At 47.4% G+C, this 16,350-nt stretch overlaps 1 protein-coding gene across 1 annotated transcript; it reads left to right on the top strand.

Moving 5' to 3' along the window:
- On the top strand, nucleotides 1–5,222 carry FASLG (Fas ligand). The gene is made up of 4 exons (XM_014874679.2): nucleotides 1–435; nucleotides 735–780; nucleotides 1,506–1,559; nucleotides 4,029–5,222. Exons 1-4 carry the CDS (start codon nucleotides 73–75, stop codon nucleotides 4,421–4,423), a joined length of 858 nt encoding a protein of 285 aa, XP_014730165.1. The 5' UTR covers nucleotides 1–72; the 3' UTR covers nucleotides 4,424–5,222.
- The last annotated feature ends 11,128 nt before the right edge of the window (nucleotides 5,223–16,350 follow it).

The raw sequence follows: 16,350 nt of genomic DNA, 5'->3' as shown, positions 1-16,350 counted from the left end.
AAGGGGCTTTGCTGCTGATGCTCGAAGCTTTCGGAGCCGCAGCATCCCCGCCCGGTGCTCGCTGCCGCAGGGATGCAGCCGCACCAGGGCAGAGCTGCCCCAAACCCGGCGGGCTTCGGACACCGCAAGGATGAGCCCGGCCCGCACGTCCGGCCAGTGCCGCTGCCCCCTGTGCAGCAGAACCTGAATTATTACCCCCAAATCTTTTGGGTGGACGGCTGTGCTGATGCCGGGGCTCCCTGTCCCCCGGCTCCCCCCGTGGCTCCTTTCCCACCGCCCGTTCCCGACAGGAGGAGAAAACCACGGAGCCCCAGGGAAGGGAGGAGCGTGGGATCCCTCGTGATGTTCCTGCTGATCCTGGTGGCCTTCACTGGAGTGGGGCTGAGCATTTTTAAGATTTTTCACCTGGAGAAGGAAGTGGATGAACTCAGAGAGGTGAGCTCTGCCTGGCTGGGTAAAAAACGGGGTAAAAGGATCGCTGGGAATGGTGTCTGAGATGTCCCCAGGGGGCAGGGTGGTGGCATCCCAGCGTCTGCTGTGACAGAGGAAGGGGGTGGCTGTCCCCGTGAGGGACTGGTTTATCTGTTCCTTTCATGTTTATTATGTTTATTATGCTGTTTATCCGCGTTCCTGAGCGCTGCCTGGGTATTTCCTCGCACTTTGCAGCCCCCCAGATTTCGGGCAGTCCTCGGCTGCTCTCAGCCTGAGCCCGTGTCCCTCTTCTCTCTTTTCAGTCTGCCGGCGCTGAGCGCGTCCCTCCGGCCTCCCAGAAACTCACAGGTGAGTCTGTGCCCGAGGAGGAACCCAGTGAAAATGGAACTTTCCACCAGATCCCGCCAATTTTTCTAAATGTCGTTTAGTGAAAAAAGATTAAAGAGTTTCAATTTGGGTGGAACAATTTAAAAATTGGGGTTTGAACTTCCAAGCTATTGCTTTCCTTCTGCATTCCATGTTAATGTTGTAAACGAGGATATCCTTTTCAAAAATGGCCAAGTCAGAAAGAAATTTTCATTCCTCTTGACAGTTTTATTAACTCTGAAAGTTATTTTAACTCTAAAAAGTTTTGTTTTTTCTCCCTCTTGATAATCTTAGTTGGTAGAAAATTTATTTTCAATTTTGTTCTGATACAGAATCCAAAATAATTTGAAATAGCAAAATTATTGGGAAAGGGCAGTCCTGATTCTCATCAATTCTTATACCAATAAATTTTCCCTTTTAGGGGAAGGGGAGCTGTTATTTGAACTGGATGCTCAGTGCTCTGACCACAGGCTTCTTTAGCAGAAGATGAACAGAAATAATAACCCTGAATTTCTGGCTGGATAAATAAATAGAAACAGGGAAATACTGTAAAGGAGAAGGGGGAGTGGAGAGGAAAATTGAATTGGCTGGAGAAAAGAAAAGGCTGAAATTAGAGAACATGGAGTAGATGATGAGGGAAAGTGAAGGGATGGAGTGGGATGGGATCCAAACACCACGTGGCCAATGTCCTCCCTATCCCTGTGCAGGGCAGAAGGAGCAGCCCCCGAAAAAGGAGCCAAGGAAAGCAGCACATTTAACAGGTGAGGGATGGGATGGGATAATGGGATGGGATAATGGGATGGGGATGGGATGGGGATGATGGAGATGATGGGGATGGGGATAGGGATGATGGGGATGATGGAGATGATGATGATGAGGATGATGGAGATGATGGGGATGGGCAGCTCTGGTGGGATCAGGGAGTGGTAGGGATGTGAACACACCTCACACAGGCTTCCCTTGGGTGACACGTCTGCTCTGAGTGGAAATTTGCTCCACAGATAAAACCCTCCCACTCATTTATGCTTCTCAGTGAGGCCTGGCTTTGGCTTGGTTGTTTTGGGGTTTTTTGGGGTGTGCAGAGCAGGAGCTGCCACTGGGGGCAGGTGTTGGTGAGGTGAGGCTGGGGAGGAATTTCCAGGATTTGGAGAACTGCTGCCTTATAATGTGGGGTGTGACCTGAGTGGAAAACACATCAAGGAATGTTCTTATGATTTACTAAAATATGAGTATTGATCTAATACCAATACCCAACTGTGATGGACAAGACTCCCTAACACTTTAGAGTTAGAAAGTGAATGCTTAATTCAGTGCTGGGCAGCTGTGTAATCTCCTAATTATTAATTAATTAATATGGAGTAACCCCCTAAAAATCACAAGTGATTACAGAGTCTATTTATTTAGAAAAGTTTTAAATATTTACATATCTATAACACCAGCACCTCCCATTTCCTGCTTTCTATGGTAATTAGCTTGAATGGCTATTAAGCATGTGTGGTTTGTTTTCTCAATTGGGTCTGTGGTCTTTTTTCTTGTGAAAAGAGGAAGTAAGGCCAGTCTTCCTCGCCCTGAACTTTCAACCCCTCCCATAGATGACAACACAAATGATCTCTGGGAGATCTCCAATTTCCTTCCTTCATGACTTTGAATTGGTTTTGAGATGTAAAAGATTTAAAATAGTTTGTGTTTCTTTATTTATCAGTTTCTCCTTTTCTCATTGCAAACCCAACTGAGCAAACAGAGAGATGACAAGCAATTAGTTATTTAAATTTGAGATAACCATCTCAAGTCCACAAGACCTGGCTATCAATATGCTTTAATTAATTCCAGAAAATCTATCTTTTAGCTAAAATCCTAATTTTTCTAAAATTAGTGTCTCACTTACTGTAAAAAACGAGGTTCAGTTTCCTGGTAGATTTTTAAAAGTTTAATAAAAGACAATAAGAGGCAATAAAGCAAAAGTTTATAACAGCCAGGTGCTTGGCATTCTGCCAAGAGCACACACTAACTCAGAAAACACTTCTTTAAATGCATCAACCTGTTGCATATTCATAAACCTTCATGCTTTATCCAAAATCATTCCCCCCCAACCTGTAAATCAACATTTTTAAACTTTTTTAAACTTTTTTTATTTTTTCCCTTGTGGCTCCTTCTTGATAACGGAGATCAATAAATTCCTTCCCTGGAGTTTTGGTGTTGTCACCCCTGCCTTCATCCAGACAGGATAATCCAAGAATGTGAAAAGTTTTCTGATTCTCTTTTTTACCATTCTCTGAGTTAGCTACATGAACAAAAGCTTTTTACATCACCACATCATAGTAAAAAAAAAAAAATCTTTATCACACTACTATTTCTAAGTTTTGTTAATAGCAGAACTAAGAGGAGCTACATTCATACAGCAAAATTTCCCAATATTATATGTAACAGAACTGGGAGTTTGCACCGCTTAATCCGTGCTTTGTCTCCATCTCTTCTGCCCTCGCTCAGAGCCAGGATTAACAAGTGCACGGTGGAAATGGATTTTCTCGTGTTCGGGCTTGGTTGGTTGTTAAATCTGATCAAAAAGTACAGAGTGTTCAGCAGCACTTCCAGCTGCCTGCTAGAAGTGAGGAAAAATGGAGAAAGATGCAGCTGCTACAAGGTCTCTTAAAGCTAAACAGTCCAACAGAGAATTAACACCTATATTATTTATCCTTTTAACCCAATAAGTAAATTCCCATGACCCTCAGTGTGACACTGACTGTCCAACCAGAAACTACTGCCTGAAACTCATGAAGAAGGAAGATGAGCACCAAAAAAGACACCACCCCAAATCCTCCATCTTGTCCCATACCTATTACTGTATTATAAAAACCTCAAATTTAAAACCCTTCACTATGTGAAAGCACACACTATTTCACTACACACCCGTGATTTTAACTCCATCACTCAAATTTGGAAGCTTCTCCAAGGCCTCAAGTCAAAAGCAGTGTTCTCCTGGGGGTCAGTGCCTGGCAGCACAAAAAGCTCAAAACCCCCAGTTTTCTGGGATCCAACAATTATACATACAGCATTTATTTTAATATTTGCAAAAAAAGCCAATAATACAATACAGTATGTAATATCATTTATCTATTATATATTTGTACATGGAATAGAATATGTACTTATAACACTTACTACCCTTTGTTTGTTTGTTTTGTTTTGTTTTTTCTTTTTGTTTTTTGGGGTTTTTTTTTTCCAACTTCCAGGCAACCCATCCCAGCAGGACCTGCCTTTGGAGTGGGAGCCCACCTCTGGCCATGCCCACACCAGTGGCATCCAGTACCAGGAGCGTGGGCTGCTCATCAGCGAGCCTGGGCTCTACTTTGTGTACTCCAAGGTGCTGTTCCGTGGCAGTGCCTGTGACACCCAGCTCCTGTCCCACGTCGTGTACAAGAGGAACCCGGCGTCCCCTGGCAGCCAGGTGCTCATGGAGGACAGAGCCACCCACTTCTGCACGGGGCAGAGGGTGTGGGCCAGGAACAGCTACCTGGGGGCTCTCTTCAAGCTCAGGAAAATGGACAGCCTGCATGTCAACGTCTCCAAAATCGCCCTGGTCAGCTTTGAGGAGTCCAAGACTTTCTTTGGCTTGTTTAAGCTTTGAAATGGAGTTTAAAAGGCAGCCCCTTCATACATACACACAGGGATGTGTGAGGGCTGAGTGCTGCCTGGGCACACAACCCACCCAGGATCCGTGTTTGGGCTTCAGCACGGGGGCATTCGAGCACCTGGAATGCACCAGGGCTGTGCTGCACCAGCCTGAGCAGGATTGCACGTGTTGTCCTCACAAAAACCCCCACAAACCCAGAAAGTGGCGTGCTGAAGAGCTCCCTACTGAGAAGATGCTGCTGCCCATGGTGTCACAGCCCTGCTGGGGGTGTTGAGGAGGTGTCTGGGTGGTGCCACAGCACAGACAATGCTGTGGGGATGAGTAGTGTGAACGATTGCTCACCCCAGGGCATGGCTGCCCCCTGGCCAGCACTGGGACTGCTGTAGCACAGACACTTCCCCCTAGCTGGGCCTGGGATAGGTGCTGTGCTCATTTTGTGTTAAGTTATGGACATTTCCCATCCCAGAAAATGCTCCCCAACCACTTTATTTAACTCACCCCAAGTGCCTTGCAAGGAACACACCAGCAGTGCCGTGGGGGGTGTCTGTCCCAGTTAATCAAAGCCAGCACTGTGTCCCACAGGTGACAATTTGTAACCAGCAGAGGGGCTTGAGGTGAAAGCAGCATCTCCAGCCCCCTCCTGCCCTTTCAGCACACGAGGGCTCTCCATGGTGTGCCACCCCTCTCCTGGTGCAGCTGGTGACAATTGGCACCTGCCAACCCGTGACTTCCATGCCATGAGATGTTCTGTCCTCAGGAAAACACAGATGGCAAATATATATTTTTCTAGTGAGTGGTGCTGTCCTCTCCTCATTTGGTGCTTGTGCCATGGCCAGAGCACTGCAGGGCCTCTGTGACCAGGGGTCAGGGCCTCGTTCCTTCTCCAGCAGCAGAAACCTGGGAGCCCCAGCCCTCTTTGCTGCCAGCTGGACAGTGTGCAGGGCCCTTTCCATGAGGATTTGGAGCTCCAGCATGGAAACATCAGGATGTGGGGCCTGGGGAGGTGTGGTGTGGGCAGCACAGACCCCTGTGGCCATGGGGAAGGGGCTGATCTCAAGCCTCAGTTTAGAGCCAGCACCTGTGGCCGAGCAGAAGTGCTGCTGTCCCCAAAGGCACCACCTGTGTGACCTCTGGCCCCAGGAGCACTCCTCACAGAGTGAAGGGCAAAGAAACAGAAAAAAACAGAAAAAAACAGAAAAAAACCCCAAATCCTATTTATTCATCCTGGTGTCAGGTCCAGGGGTTCCAACCCTGAGGCTGTCACTGTCACCAGGCAGGACACAGAGGATGCAGCTGTGCTCCAGCATCACCTCTGGCCGTGCTCCTGCCTTCCTGCAGCTCTGCTCTTGGTCTCAGTGGATGTGGCTCTTCAGAAGCCTCAGCATTTGTTTCCTTTTCCATGATGCTGCTCTCAGCTCGGTGGCCTGTGGTTTGTGTTGTCTGTTTCAGAGAAGTTTATTTCGAAGAAATAAACTTTATTTCTTCTCAGTGATCTGGCTACTGCTGTGGCCATCGTGAGGGGAAAACTGTTCACCCCTGTTCATGCAGTCATTGCTGAAGCTGATGCTGGTATTTCTCAAAAATATCTCAAGAGGAGGAAGTTTAGAGATCTTCTGGCTTGACTTTTTCCCACCGCCCCTGCAGGCATCAGAGGGTAAAACTGCACAGAGGAGAGATGGAGCTGCTGAATCCAGAGCTTCCCAGGAAAGGCTGGGAATTGCTGTCCTCTTCTGGTTGCTCCTTGGGCTGTGTTGCTCTCCTGCTGATGGGACATCCAAGGGGGAGTGGGCAGCTCTTTGTGCAGCTGTCTGTGTAGCCAAACTAGCCAAGCACATCAGGTGCTTTACGTGATCATCCCTTTTTCACTGGGGAGCAGCCTGGAGACAGGCAGGGTGTTCCAGGCCCACAGGGAACCTGCCCGAGGTTCCTCTGCCTGCTGGCACAGTGGTGGAAGGGCTGGAAGGATCCCAAAGGCTTCTCCAGTTCCACACAATAACCCATGCAGGCTGTGGCTGCTGTCAGCTCAGGGGCAGGATGAGATTTTGCTCTTGGGAGAGGATGAGATCTGTCCTTAAGCAAAATGCCAAAGGCACATCAGGGCTGCACATTCCAGAGGCAGTGGCCCAGTGGGGTGGGCAGTGTTGGGGTGGAGAGTGCTGGAGCTCCTGAGGTGGCCAGAGCTGGTGCAGATCAAGCTGGGGCTGCCAGGCTGGCTCTCCAGTCAGTGGCACAGCTGCCAGTGAGATGTGATGAGGTTCTGCTCTGTGATCCCTCCTCAAATATCCCCAGAGCCACTGCTCAGCTCCTGGGCTCTGAATTCACATTGGCAGCTTGGAAAGGCTGAGCTGGAACAGAGACCAGGCAGAGCAAAAGGGATAAAATAGGAATTTATTGAAAGGATTCACCTTGGGCAGTGAAAGAGCCTGGCTGGGGTTACACCCAAATCAAATCCAAGATGGATCCTGGTCACGAGTTTTTACACTTTTATAAGTTCTGATTCATCTGCATAGTGGGGTCAATTATCCAACCACAGCCCCGGGCTATGAAGTCTCAGCCCCCCTTGCTTGCCCCCTTTCCTTCTCTGTTGTCTCTGCTTTTTGGGTACCAGTTGTCCTTGATTCTCCAGCTAAAAGGAATTGTTTTTACACTCCCCTGTGAAGAGAACTTACTACCACCTAGCATGCAGTTTCAGAGTTACACACTGAGCAGCAGAGATTCTGAAAAATAGAAAAGCTGAAACCCAAGGCATCAAGGTCAGGACAGGACTGTACAATTTCAACCTGCATGGGCTCAATTCTTGCAGCCATTCAGTCATTCATTGTGCCACATCGATTTTAGTAAAGTCGTCAGTTTATCCAGCTAACTAGCCGTTCATTTAAAGAGATTTTTGCTAATTGTTCCCGCTCAATTAGTATTTAATGCTGATATTAGGCTCTCTCAGGCTGAGAGAGTTGGGGTTGTTCAGCCTGGAGAAGTTTCCAGGGATACCTCAAGGGGCTCCCAGAGAGCTGGAAAGGGGCTTGTGACAGGAGCATGGAGTGACAGGAAAAAGGGAATGGCTTTAAACTGAAAGGCTGTAGGTCTAGACTGGGCATTGGGAAGAAATTCTTCCCTGTGAGTGTGATGAGGCTCTGGCACTGCCCAGAGAAGCTGTGGATGCCCTGTCCCTGGAAGTGTTCAAGGCCTGGTGGGACTTTGAGCACCCTGATTCCTGCCATGAGCAGGGGTTGTTGGAGCTATCTTTAGGCCAATCCATTCTGTGATTTTTAATAGCTCTTGGGCTGTACTTAAAATGTTTTAATAAAAATAAATTTTTGACATTTAATTTGAACTCACCAAAGATTTTGTTCTCTCCCCAGCAAGGGAAGGGTCTCTGCACAAGAAAGGATATCTCATATTTGAATGTGCAGCTGCCCAAATCAGGGCTCTGCAGGGCAAATATTTATTCTGTTTTGTTCTGCACAGAAAGCTGCTTGGCAGAGATCTGCCCTCCCCTGTGGCTGATGTGTATTAGATGCTGTATCCAATTTACCTGCCCTGCTGGAGGAAAAGGGAAACCAGTTTCCAGCGCCCTGCAAACCTTGTGTAGGCTCAGGATGTGCTGTAACCAAGGGGGCAGAAGGGGCTGCATCACAAACTTGTTTTTTAAATCTCCTATTTTCACCCAAAGCCAGCCCTGGGCTCTCTGAGTTTCTGTTACAATTTCTGTCCTCTGTGGGATCACTTCTTCCAGCCCAAGGAGTTGCACAGGCTGTGGCAAATTTTTACCAGGTTGGGAAGGAGCATTGCCTAGTGGTTCGAGAGAGGAGAAAGGGAAGAGGGGTAGATTGATTTATTGCTGTTATTCTGCCAGCGCTCTGACACATGGGGGTATTTCATCATGGTTACAGAAGTGGAATTTTAGGCATGACTAAGTGACTGAGGTTCAACACAGAGCAGAGGGTGAGATGAGTAAAGACAGAGTAATTTTGCTGCAAGGTGAGGCAAGTTGCATGGGAATTTCTGGTTGGTTTTAATGACTTTAAAAAAAGAATAAAAAAGGGAAAGAGGAAGAAGAAAAGCTTGACAAGTTGCTGCTGATTCATCTCTCGGGGTAATGAGGAGAGCCAGGAGTTCTGTCCCAGGAGCTGTGGGACTGCCCCTGCCAAGCCAGCAGCAGCTGTGTGAGCAGGCACAAAGGCTCTCTGCTCTGGAGGCTCACAGGCTGGATTGGAAAGAAGCTGCTCATTCCTCTGGGTAGTAAAGAGACTAAAAGCTCCAGGTGGAATTTCGAACCACAACATGCTTTCCTCTCCCTCAGCTGCCTCCTCATTCCTCAGCATAGCCATGAGAGAATCAGCTTCTCTCCCCGCTTGCAAACCATCACAGATGTTTTACATCTCTCTCTCCTTCTCCCGTATTTCACAACCAGTTCCCTTCAACAACAGCTCAAAAAGTCTCCCTGTCCAGATTTCTTTTGTTCTTGGAGATCCCCCTGGTTGGCCTTGGTCAGGTCATTCCTGGGGACTGAAAGCCAGCTGGTCACTTAATTCCCTGGGGTTTCACCTTGGAAAGGTGCCCTGGGAGGGCAGAGGAGCAGCTGGCCTTGTGAGCCACTGGCATGGCTTTCAGGACTGGACTGCACCTTCTCCTCAGCCTGTGCTGGAGAGCATGCACTTCCCCTGATGTGCCTCTCTCCTCACTGCTGTGAGGTTCATGTCAACACGGAGTGTCTTGGTTTGAAAGACAGGAGCCTTTCTTGGAAAAGACAATGCAAACCCTCTCCATCCTAATTATTATAATTTTGAAATTAAGAGGCTCTCAGGCAAAGATATGGGAATAGGAATAACAGTTCTTTACTAGGAAAATTAAAATAGAAATGCAGTATTACAGAGAACAAACCCAAACCACTGCCAGAGTCAGAATCCAAGCTGACCCCCGTCAGTCAGTCAGGGGTTGGTGCAGTCCCATTCCATGGTGGCTGCATCCTCCTGCAGTGACAGATGTGGTTCTGGTGGAGCAGTGCTCCTGGAGAAGGTGCAGTTTTCCTCCAAAGCTCCAGGGATGATGTGGAAGGGTCTGGTTTTCCTTTGGAATGCAGTGGGAAAAGGCTGCTCTGATGTTCCAAATCTCAGCTTTGATCTGGGTAGGAAATGCTTGGCTCCTCCCCCTGGGTGGAGCATCTCCCAATGGGATGATGGAATTTTATCAGCCATGCCCTGGGACTCCATGGCCATTAACAGGAGATATCTCCTGGAGGGAGGATGGGCTGTGGGAAAGATAAAGAACACTGCCCCAGCTGGATTAACAGATGGGATAGAACACACACTGCTGGGCACATCCTGCATTGCAAGCCAAGATAAGAGGCAAAATATGTTTGAGAAAAAGGCATCAGAGAGGAGCATTTGTGCCTCCTAATAAGATTTCTGCATGAAGAACCCATGTCTGAGATTTAACTTTTGTTGCTTTCGTTAACTTTCTCTGAAAGATAAATTCAAATCACAGAAGATCAAGAATGCACGAAGGAGAATGGAATTTTCTCAAATTCCCTGCTTGATACCAGCAGTGAAGGACCAGGATGAATTCAGCACATTCAGTGGGTTGGCAGACTGGTTTTTTCCCCTTGAGCAGCAGAAGAGAATGATCATTTTGCTTGAAATTCCCCCCTCACATCCTGTGGAGACCCTGCCTGCTGTGCTGGAGGAGGTGACTCAGATAAAGCTGTCAATGGAAAGAAGGGGATGGTAATTTCCTAATCCAGTTTGAACCATCCTGAGGTCCTGTCTCCCTGCCCTTGAAGAGTCTATTTTGTCACCACATGCATTTTGTTCTGCACAGGGGGCTGTTAGTGACAAGACAGGGTGAGATCCATCTGCCAGTCTGTGCATCCACATCCCCAGAGCCCTCCAAGCCACAGATTAAACATGTTCCAGAGCTGGTGGGATTGCAGTGATATCCTTTTGACCTGAGGCCTTGGAGAAGGCTTCCAGATTTGAGTGGTAAAGTCATAGGTGTGCAGTTAGAATAGAAATGTGTGATTTCACATGGTGAAGAGTTTGGAATTTGGGGTTTTAGAATACAGTAATAGGTATGGGACAAGATGGAGGTTCTCAGGCCCCCATCTTCCTTTTCTTCTTCCTTCTTCTTCATAAGTTTCAGGTTGTAATTTTTGGGTGGACAGTTAGTGCTGGGATCCCTGGGAGGAGCAGAGCAGCACCTGCACACATCCCTGCTGCCATCAGACTCCCTGCTGCTGGTGGCACTGGGAGCTTCTGCCTCCACGAGCTGATTCCTCTCTGCTGCAGGACACTCCCTGAAAGTGCTGACCGTCCTTTCAGCCCAAATTGTGCCACTCACTGCCATCCTTTACCTTCCTGCAGACGAAATCAAGCAAAACCCCAGGCCTGGTGCTTGAAGGATGCTGGAGGATGCACTGGGGGGACAAAGCAGGAGAGCTTGGGGACGTGGTGGCAGACACCTAAGAGTGCTCCTAGGGGCTCTGTGGCTGAGGGTTGCCAGCAGCCATACAACCACTGAATTCTTTGAAAAAAAACCCAAACCCCAAAACTGGAACCTGGCAGCAGCGCTTTCATTTCTGCACATTTCAGTCACTGCCTGTAACCCCAGGGTTTGCAGGGCACTGAGGAGGAGCTTCCTGACTCCTCTCAGTGCCAGCACCAGAAATGTGTGTGGAGATGGTGACAGGGGTGAGCTTGTCCCCTCCACCAGCCTGCAGCCACCGAGAGAGAGAGAGAATAACATTCTTAGAGATGTTAAATAAATAAAACTCTTAGCCACCGAGAGAGAGAGAAAATAACATGGCTTAGAGAAAAGAAATTCATGGTTTCTGTCTTAAACCCTTGACTCTCCAGGAACATCACGTAGACAGCAAGTGCTGCTGCTTTGTACAGCCTTCTTTGGAAGACTGACCTTTCTTTCGTGGCCCAGCTGCTCTCCTTTGTTTTCTTGCAACTGTTTTCTAGTGGTTTGTGCCCTCTGTAAGTCTGATACCACTGTTGAACACTTTGCCTTTGCTCTCAGGGTGTGAAAACCTCGTGCAGAACCATTGAATCACCTGCTAGCAGAATCCATCACGTAATTGGTTTGGAAATTGAGTCTCTCTTTAACCGCTTTTTACTCATCTCATTCTTCTAATTTCCTCTGTGCCAAAGAGAGAGAAAAAAAAAATGCTACCCCTCCTCTGAAGACCTACTTTTTAAAAGTGCTATTTCCTGTGGTCTCCAAGAGCATATTAAACACAGAAATGTGAAGCATCTCTGTGCTCTTCTGCTGGGTGTGAAAAGGAGCAGTTGGGCAGTGAGACTCTGTGGTGACTTCCAGTAAATCCTCAGCCTCACATGCTGGGTCAGCTGGGCAGGTGCTGGAACCTGGAGAAGCCTGGGAGTTTTGAATTTTCTGTGCTTTCTGACACTGACCCCCAGGAGAACACTGCTTTTGACCTGAGGCCTTGGAGAAGGCTCCAAATTTGAGTGATGAAGTCATGGGTGTGTAGTCAGAATAGAAATGTGTGATTTCACATGGTGAAGGGTTTGGAATTTGGGGTTTTAGAATACAGTAATAGGTATGGGGCAAGATGGAGGTTCTCAGGCCCCCATCTTCCTTTTCTTCTTCCTTCTTCTTCATGGTTTCAGGTTGTAATTTTTGGTTGGACAGTGCTGCACTGTGGGTCACAGGGGTTTGGTTATTGGATCAAAAGTATAAATAATATAGGTGTTAGTTCTTTATTGGACTGTTTAGCTTTAAAAGACCTTGTAACTAACAAAATTCACCTCCATTTTCCTCGCTTTTAGCTGGTAGCTAAAAGTGTTGCAGAACTCTTTGTACTTTAGATAAAATTTAATAAACAACCAAGCTCGAACAAAAAATTCATCTCCTTCATGTTTTAATCCTACCTCTGAGTTAAAACAAAAGAAAATAAAAACAAGCCACTAATTAATTAGTGCAACTAAACCACTACAGGCAGGTTCTGTTGGGAATCTCTCCCTCCTTCCACAGGCCCTGCCAGGGCTGCAAATATGTTTCTGCCAGGGATGCAGAAATTATTTTTTCCCCCCTCTCAGCATCCCTGTGTGCTGAATGGGGCAAGCAGGGCTGAGCCAGGTGTGATGCACTCACCTGGAGTGTGCAGTAGGAGAGACACCTGCTAGCTGCACACACCTCTCTGTGCTTGGAATTTCAATATTGGCCACTTGTGGTGGGCTGACCCCAGCCAGCCACTCTCACTGCCCCTCCTGAACAGCAGAGAAAATATTGGAAAGGAAAAGGAAAGGAAAAAATTGGAAAGGCTCATGGTTGGGATAAATTCAGACAGAACACTTCCCAGTAATTTACTGTTAAAACAGACTCAGCTAGGGGAAACAAGCTTTTAAAAATTTATTATTTATTATTTATCTATAATTTATATTTATTTATTATTATTATATTTATTTCTTTACAATTTATTTATTTATTATTATTTATTTATTGCCAATTAAAAGAGGTTTGGATGGTGAGGACAAAGGACAAAGCAATGCTTTTCACACACCTCCAGCCCATTTTGATTTTTTCCCTTCATGCTTTCATTCCCAGCTCCTCTGCCTCTCCCTTCGTGGCTGCAGCCAACTGAAGAAACAAGTCCTTGCCATTCCTTCATCCTCATGCATTCCTCTGCATCCTGGAGAGGCATCAGTGAGAAGGAAGGTGCTGGGATGGGGCACACAGGAGGCTCTGGAAGTGGCTGTGGAGGAGACAAGCAGGGCTGTGCTGGCACAGTGGAGCTGTTAGAAGCTGTGGGAAATGGTCTGTATGGAAAGTGACACTGATTATTCATTAATAAATATTATCCATGTCTATGGACAGGCATTTTCCTCCCTAAACAAAGCAAACCTGCCCAGGTAAAACTGCCAGCACTTGAGGCAGGACCCTTGAATTGTATTTAAATCAGCAAGGAAATGGAATGTAATTGTTTTGCAACTGATGTAGTGCTTTTATTTCCTGTATTAGTGAGTCCCCCAACATCACACTTCAAGCCTGGAGGACTTATATGGGAACTTGTGTTTGTTTTGTGGCTCTGGCTGGAGCCACCTGAGCTGCTGGAGATGCATCAGCTGAGTCCTGATGTGTGTTGAGGAGAGGGTGGTGGTCTGAACTCTGTCAAAAGTTAAATTTTTGTGCTAGTGGCTGGAAAGGAAAGCCTGGATGGAAACGAAGAAATGCTTCTTTTTAGTAAGGAACAATTCAGAGCAAGGAGGGAGAACAAAACAGGCACAAAAGGTTTCCCTTCAGCACCTGGTACTCTGGGGACACTGGTCTGAAGTGGCCCTCAGTGTGCCCTTTGTGAGTGACATTTTCAGCAGAAGGGTGATGCCTTAGGATTTTAGCCTTTATATTTTTCATGCATTTGCAATCCTGCAGTTCTTTAGTATATAACACCAAACTCCACATACAGTGTCAGCTCCTGTTCTCCCAGACACACCAATTCCTCTCCAGGCTGGGAATCAAGGACACCTCACTGCCTCAGGCCCTGAGACATGGAAACACAAGTGAATTTTGGGGGGAGCAAACTGGGGGTAAATTACTTCATTACCTGAAGCTGTAATTGGAAGATTCACCCCCAATATGCAAATAGGCCAAACTTATAGAAGTGTGAAAACTTGTGACTCGTGTGTAGCCCCTGGGGGGGATTTGTCTGCCCAAATGTACCCGAAGGCTCTTCAATAAATAGAACAGCTTTTTATTCCCTTAATTTTGTCTGGCCTCTGTTTTCAGGTAAGCCCAAAAAGGCATCAGGGGGAGCAGGGCAGAAGTGTGGCCACACACATCACCCCTGCAGTGAACCAAGGGGCTGGAGCCAGGGCTGTGAGGGGACGATTGTCCCACATTTGGGCAGCCACTGGCAGGGCTCTCCATGCACTCATCTATCCCAGTGTCCCTGTGCCCTGCCTGCTGCCAGCAGGAATTGTGACACCCCCCAGCTGCCTGGGTGGTGTGGCACTGTGACACAGGGGGGTTCCAAAACAGCCTGGAGACACCAAGGCACAGCTGATTCATCAACATTTGCATTCTGCAAAGGATTCTTCACCGGGGAGGGTGAGTCACAGCTGGGGGTGCTGAGGGGGACAAGGCACATCAGTCCATGGGGACAAAATTCATCCTTCTATGGGGACAAAGCCCATCAATCCATGGGGACAAATCCCATCCATCCTTCCATGGAAGGATGGGATTTGTGCTCAGGGTGATGCTCTCAGGCAGGGAAAGCCTCCTCCAGCAGCCAGGGAGGAGGAGGAGGGGATGTGCAGGAGGGGATGAGCAGGTCCTCCCCATTCCAGACACCTCTGGGGTGACAGACTTCTTCCCCAGTGATGCCTCTCTGCCACCTGGGAGGGAAAAAATCAGCAGCAGTGGTGATAAACAGCTCAGGGCCTAATAGCACAGCAGATGTAAACAGAAAATGCTTCTTTATTTGGTGGAAAGGCAGCTACAGGAAACCAAGGGCAGGAAGCAGAGGTTACTGAGGACAGGGCCAGGAGAGCCAGAGGGGGTTGTGTGCTTCTGGAGGAGGTGATGCTGATCCACTGCTGCTCCAAAGACCTCAATTCCCTTAATTTCCACCTTAATTCCCTGCCAGGGGAGCCTCACAGGGCTTTCTGGGGGGCAGCAGGGCTGAGAGTCTGCCCTGCTGAGCATCCTGCATCTTCCAGGCATGGCTGGAAACAGCTCTGCAGGGAAGAATCTGAAACTCCTGGCAGCTTATGGACTGCTGTGATAAAAAATATATATTGAAGGCTGACGAAAGGACGCTTAAAGGGCACTGTTTAAATGAACACTCTGCTTTACCCGTGGAAACCTGCAGACTCACTGAGATGTGACTTCTGGAGGCAGGTACCAGATGTAAACATCCCAAAGTGGTTTTGGGAAAAATCACACCCAGGCTGCTCTGAGAATGTCAAGTGGGAAGCTGAATTCGGAGTAATCCTCAAAATAAAATCCCCAGGAGACTCAAAAGTAGATTAGGATCCAAATAAGCATCTGCTGAGTTCAGAGAAGTTGGAGGTGGATGTTCCAGTATTGTGTTACTGGGACTATTCACCAGGTGTTACTTCCAGCTGAATCCCTGAAGGGCTTTAGACAAATAAGGTGACATTAAATGACACAGGGACTGAAGTTTTCCCAGCTCTTTTGAAGATTTGTCATGTTGCTCTCTTGGGACCAGTGTGGGATGAGTGTGATATGAAATGCATCAAATTTAAAGTTTTAGGTTGGCTCATCAGCAAAGTGATGTGAAGGCAAAGGGCCCGAGCACAGAAGAGAAATCCTTCAATACCTGGATGGTTTTCAGCCTTCCCTTGCTCTTTGCTATTGATAACCCATTTAACTGAGATGTCCTTGCCGAGAGATGGGTCACTGCTCTCTGCATGGCTCAGCCTGCAAAAAGCTGCCCCAAAAAAAGTCAGGGAATTGTAACAAAACTGTCACAGGTTTGGAAAGGATAATATTGTTTGGGGAAGCAGCAAAATTTGGGGAAGCAGCAAAAGCAGGAGGAAGTGAGAGGAGTTTATTAGATTTGCGGGGCAAGGTTTTGGTAGCAAGACCTTGGTAGTTAAATTCTAGTTCACAATTAACCATTCTTGGGGGAAAAAACAGAGAAGGCTTTTTCCATTATTAGAGAAAGGCTTGAGATCCACTGATGAAAACCAGCCTGATCTGGGTGAGAATTGAAACACCTGGTGATGAAGCAGCCTGAGGAATTCTGATTTGCTCATTGTCCACACCTCTGTGGAGAACAAGGCACAGCAAAACTTAATTGCCTTGATTGGGCAAGTTACTGGAGTGGGGAAAGGTGAAGTGAAAGGCATTTTAGTTCTGCTGTGCTGCCTGGGAGGTAAGGCTCTGTGTTTTTCTGCCTTTTTGCTTCAAAATGTAATTTAATATTCCTCTCTGGG

The sequence above is a fragment of the Sturnus vulgaris genome, chromosome 9 (assembly GCF_052056855.1).
Source record: "Sturnus vulgaris isolate bStuVul1 chromosome 9, bStuVul1.hap1, whole genome shotgun sequence".
NCBI lineage: Eukaryota > Metazoa > Chordata > Aves > Passeriformes > Sturnidae > Sturnus > Sturnus vulgaris.
Note: the sequence above shows the minus strand (reverse complement) of the source record. Positions and strands in the feature narration are given on the sequence as shown.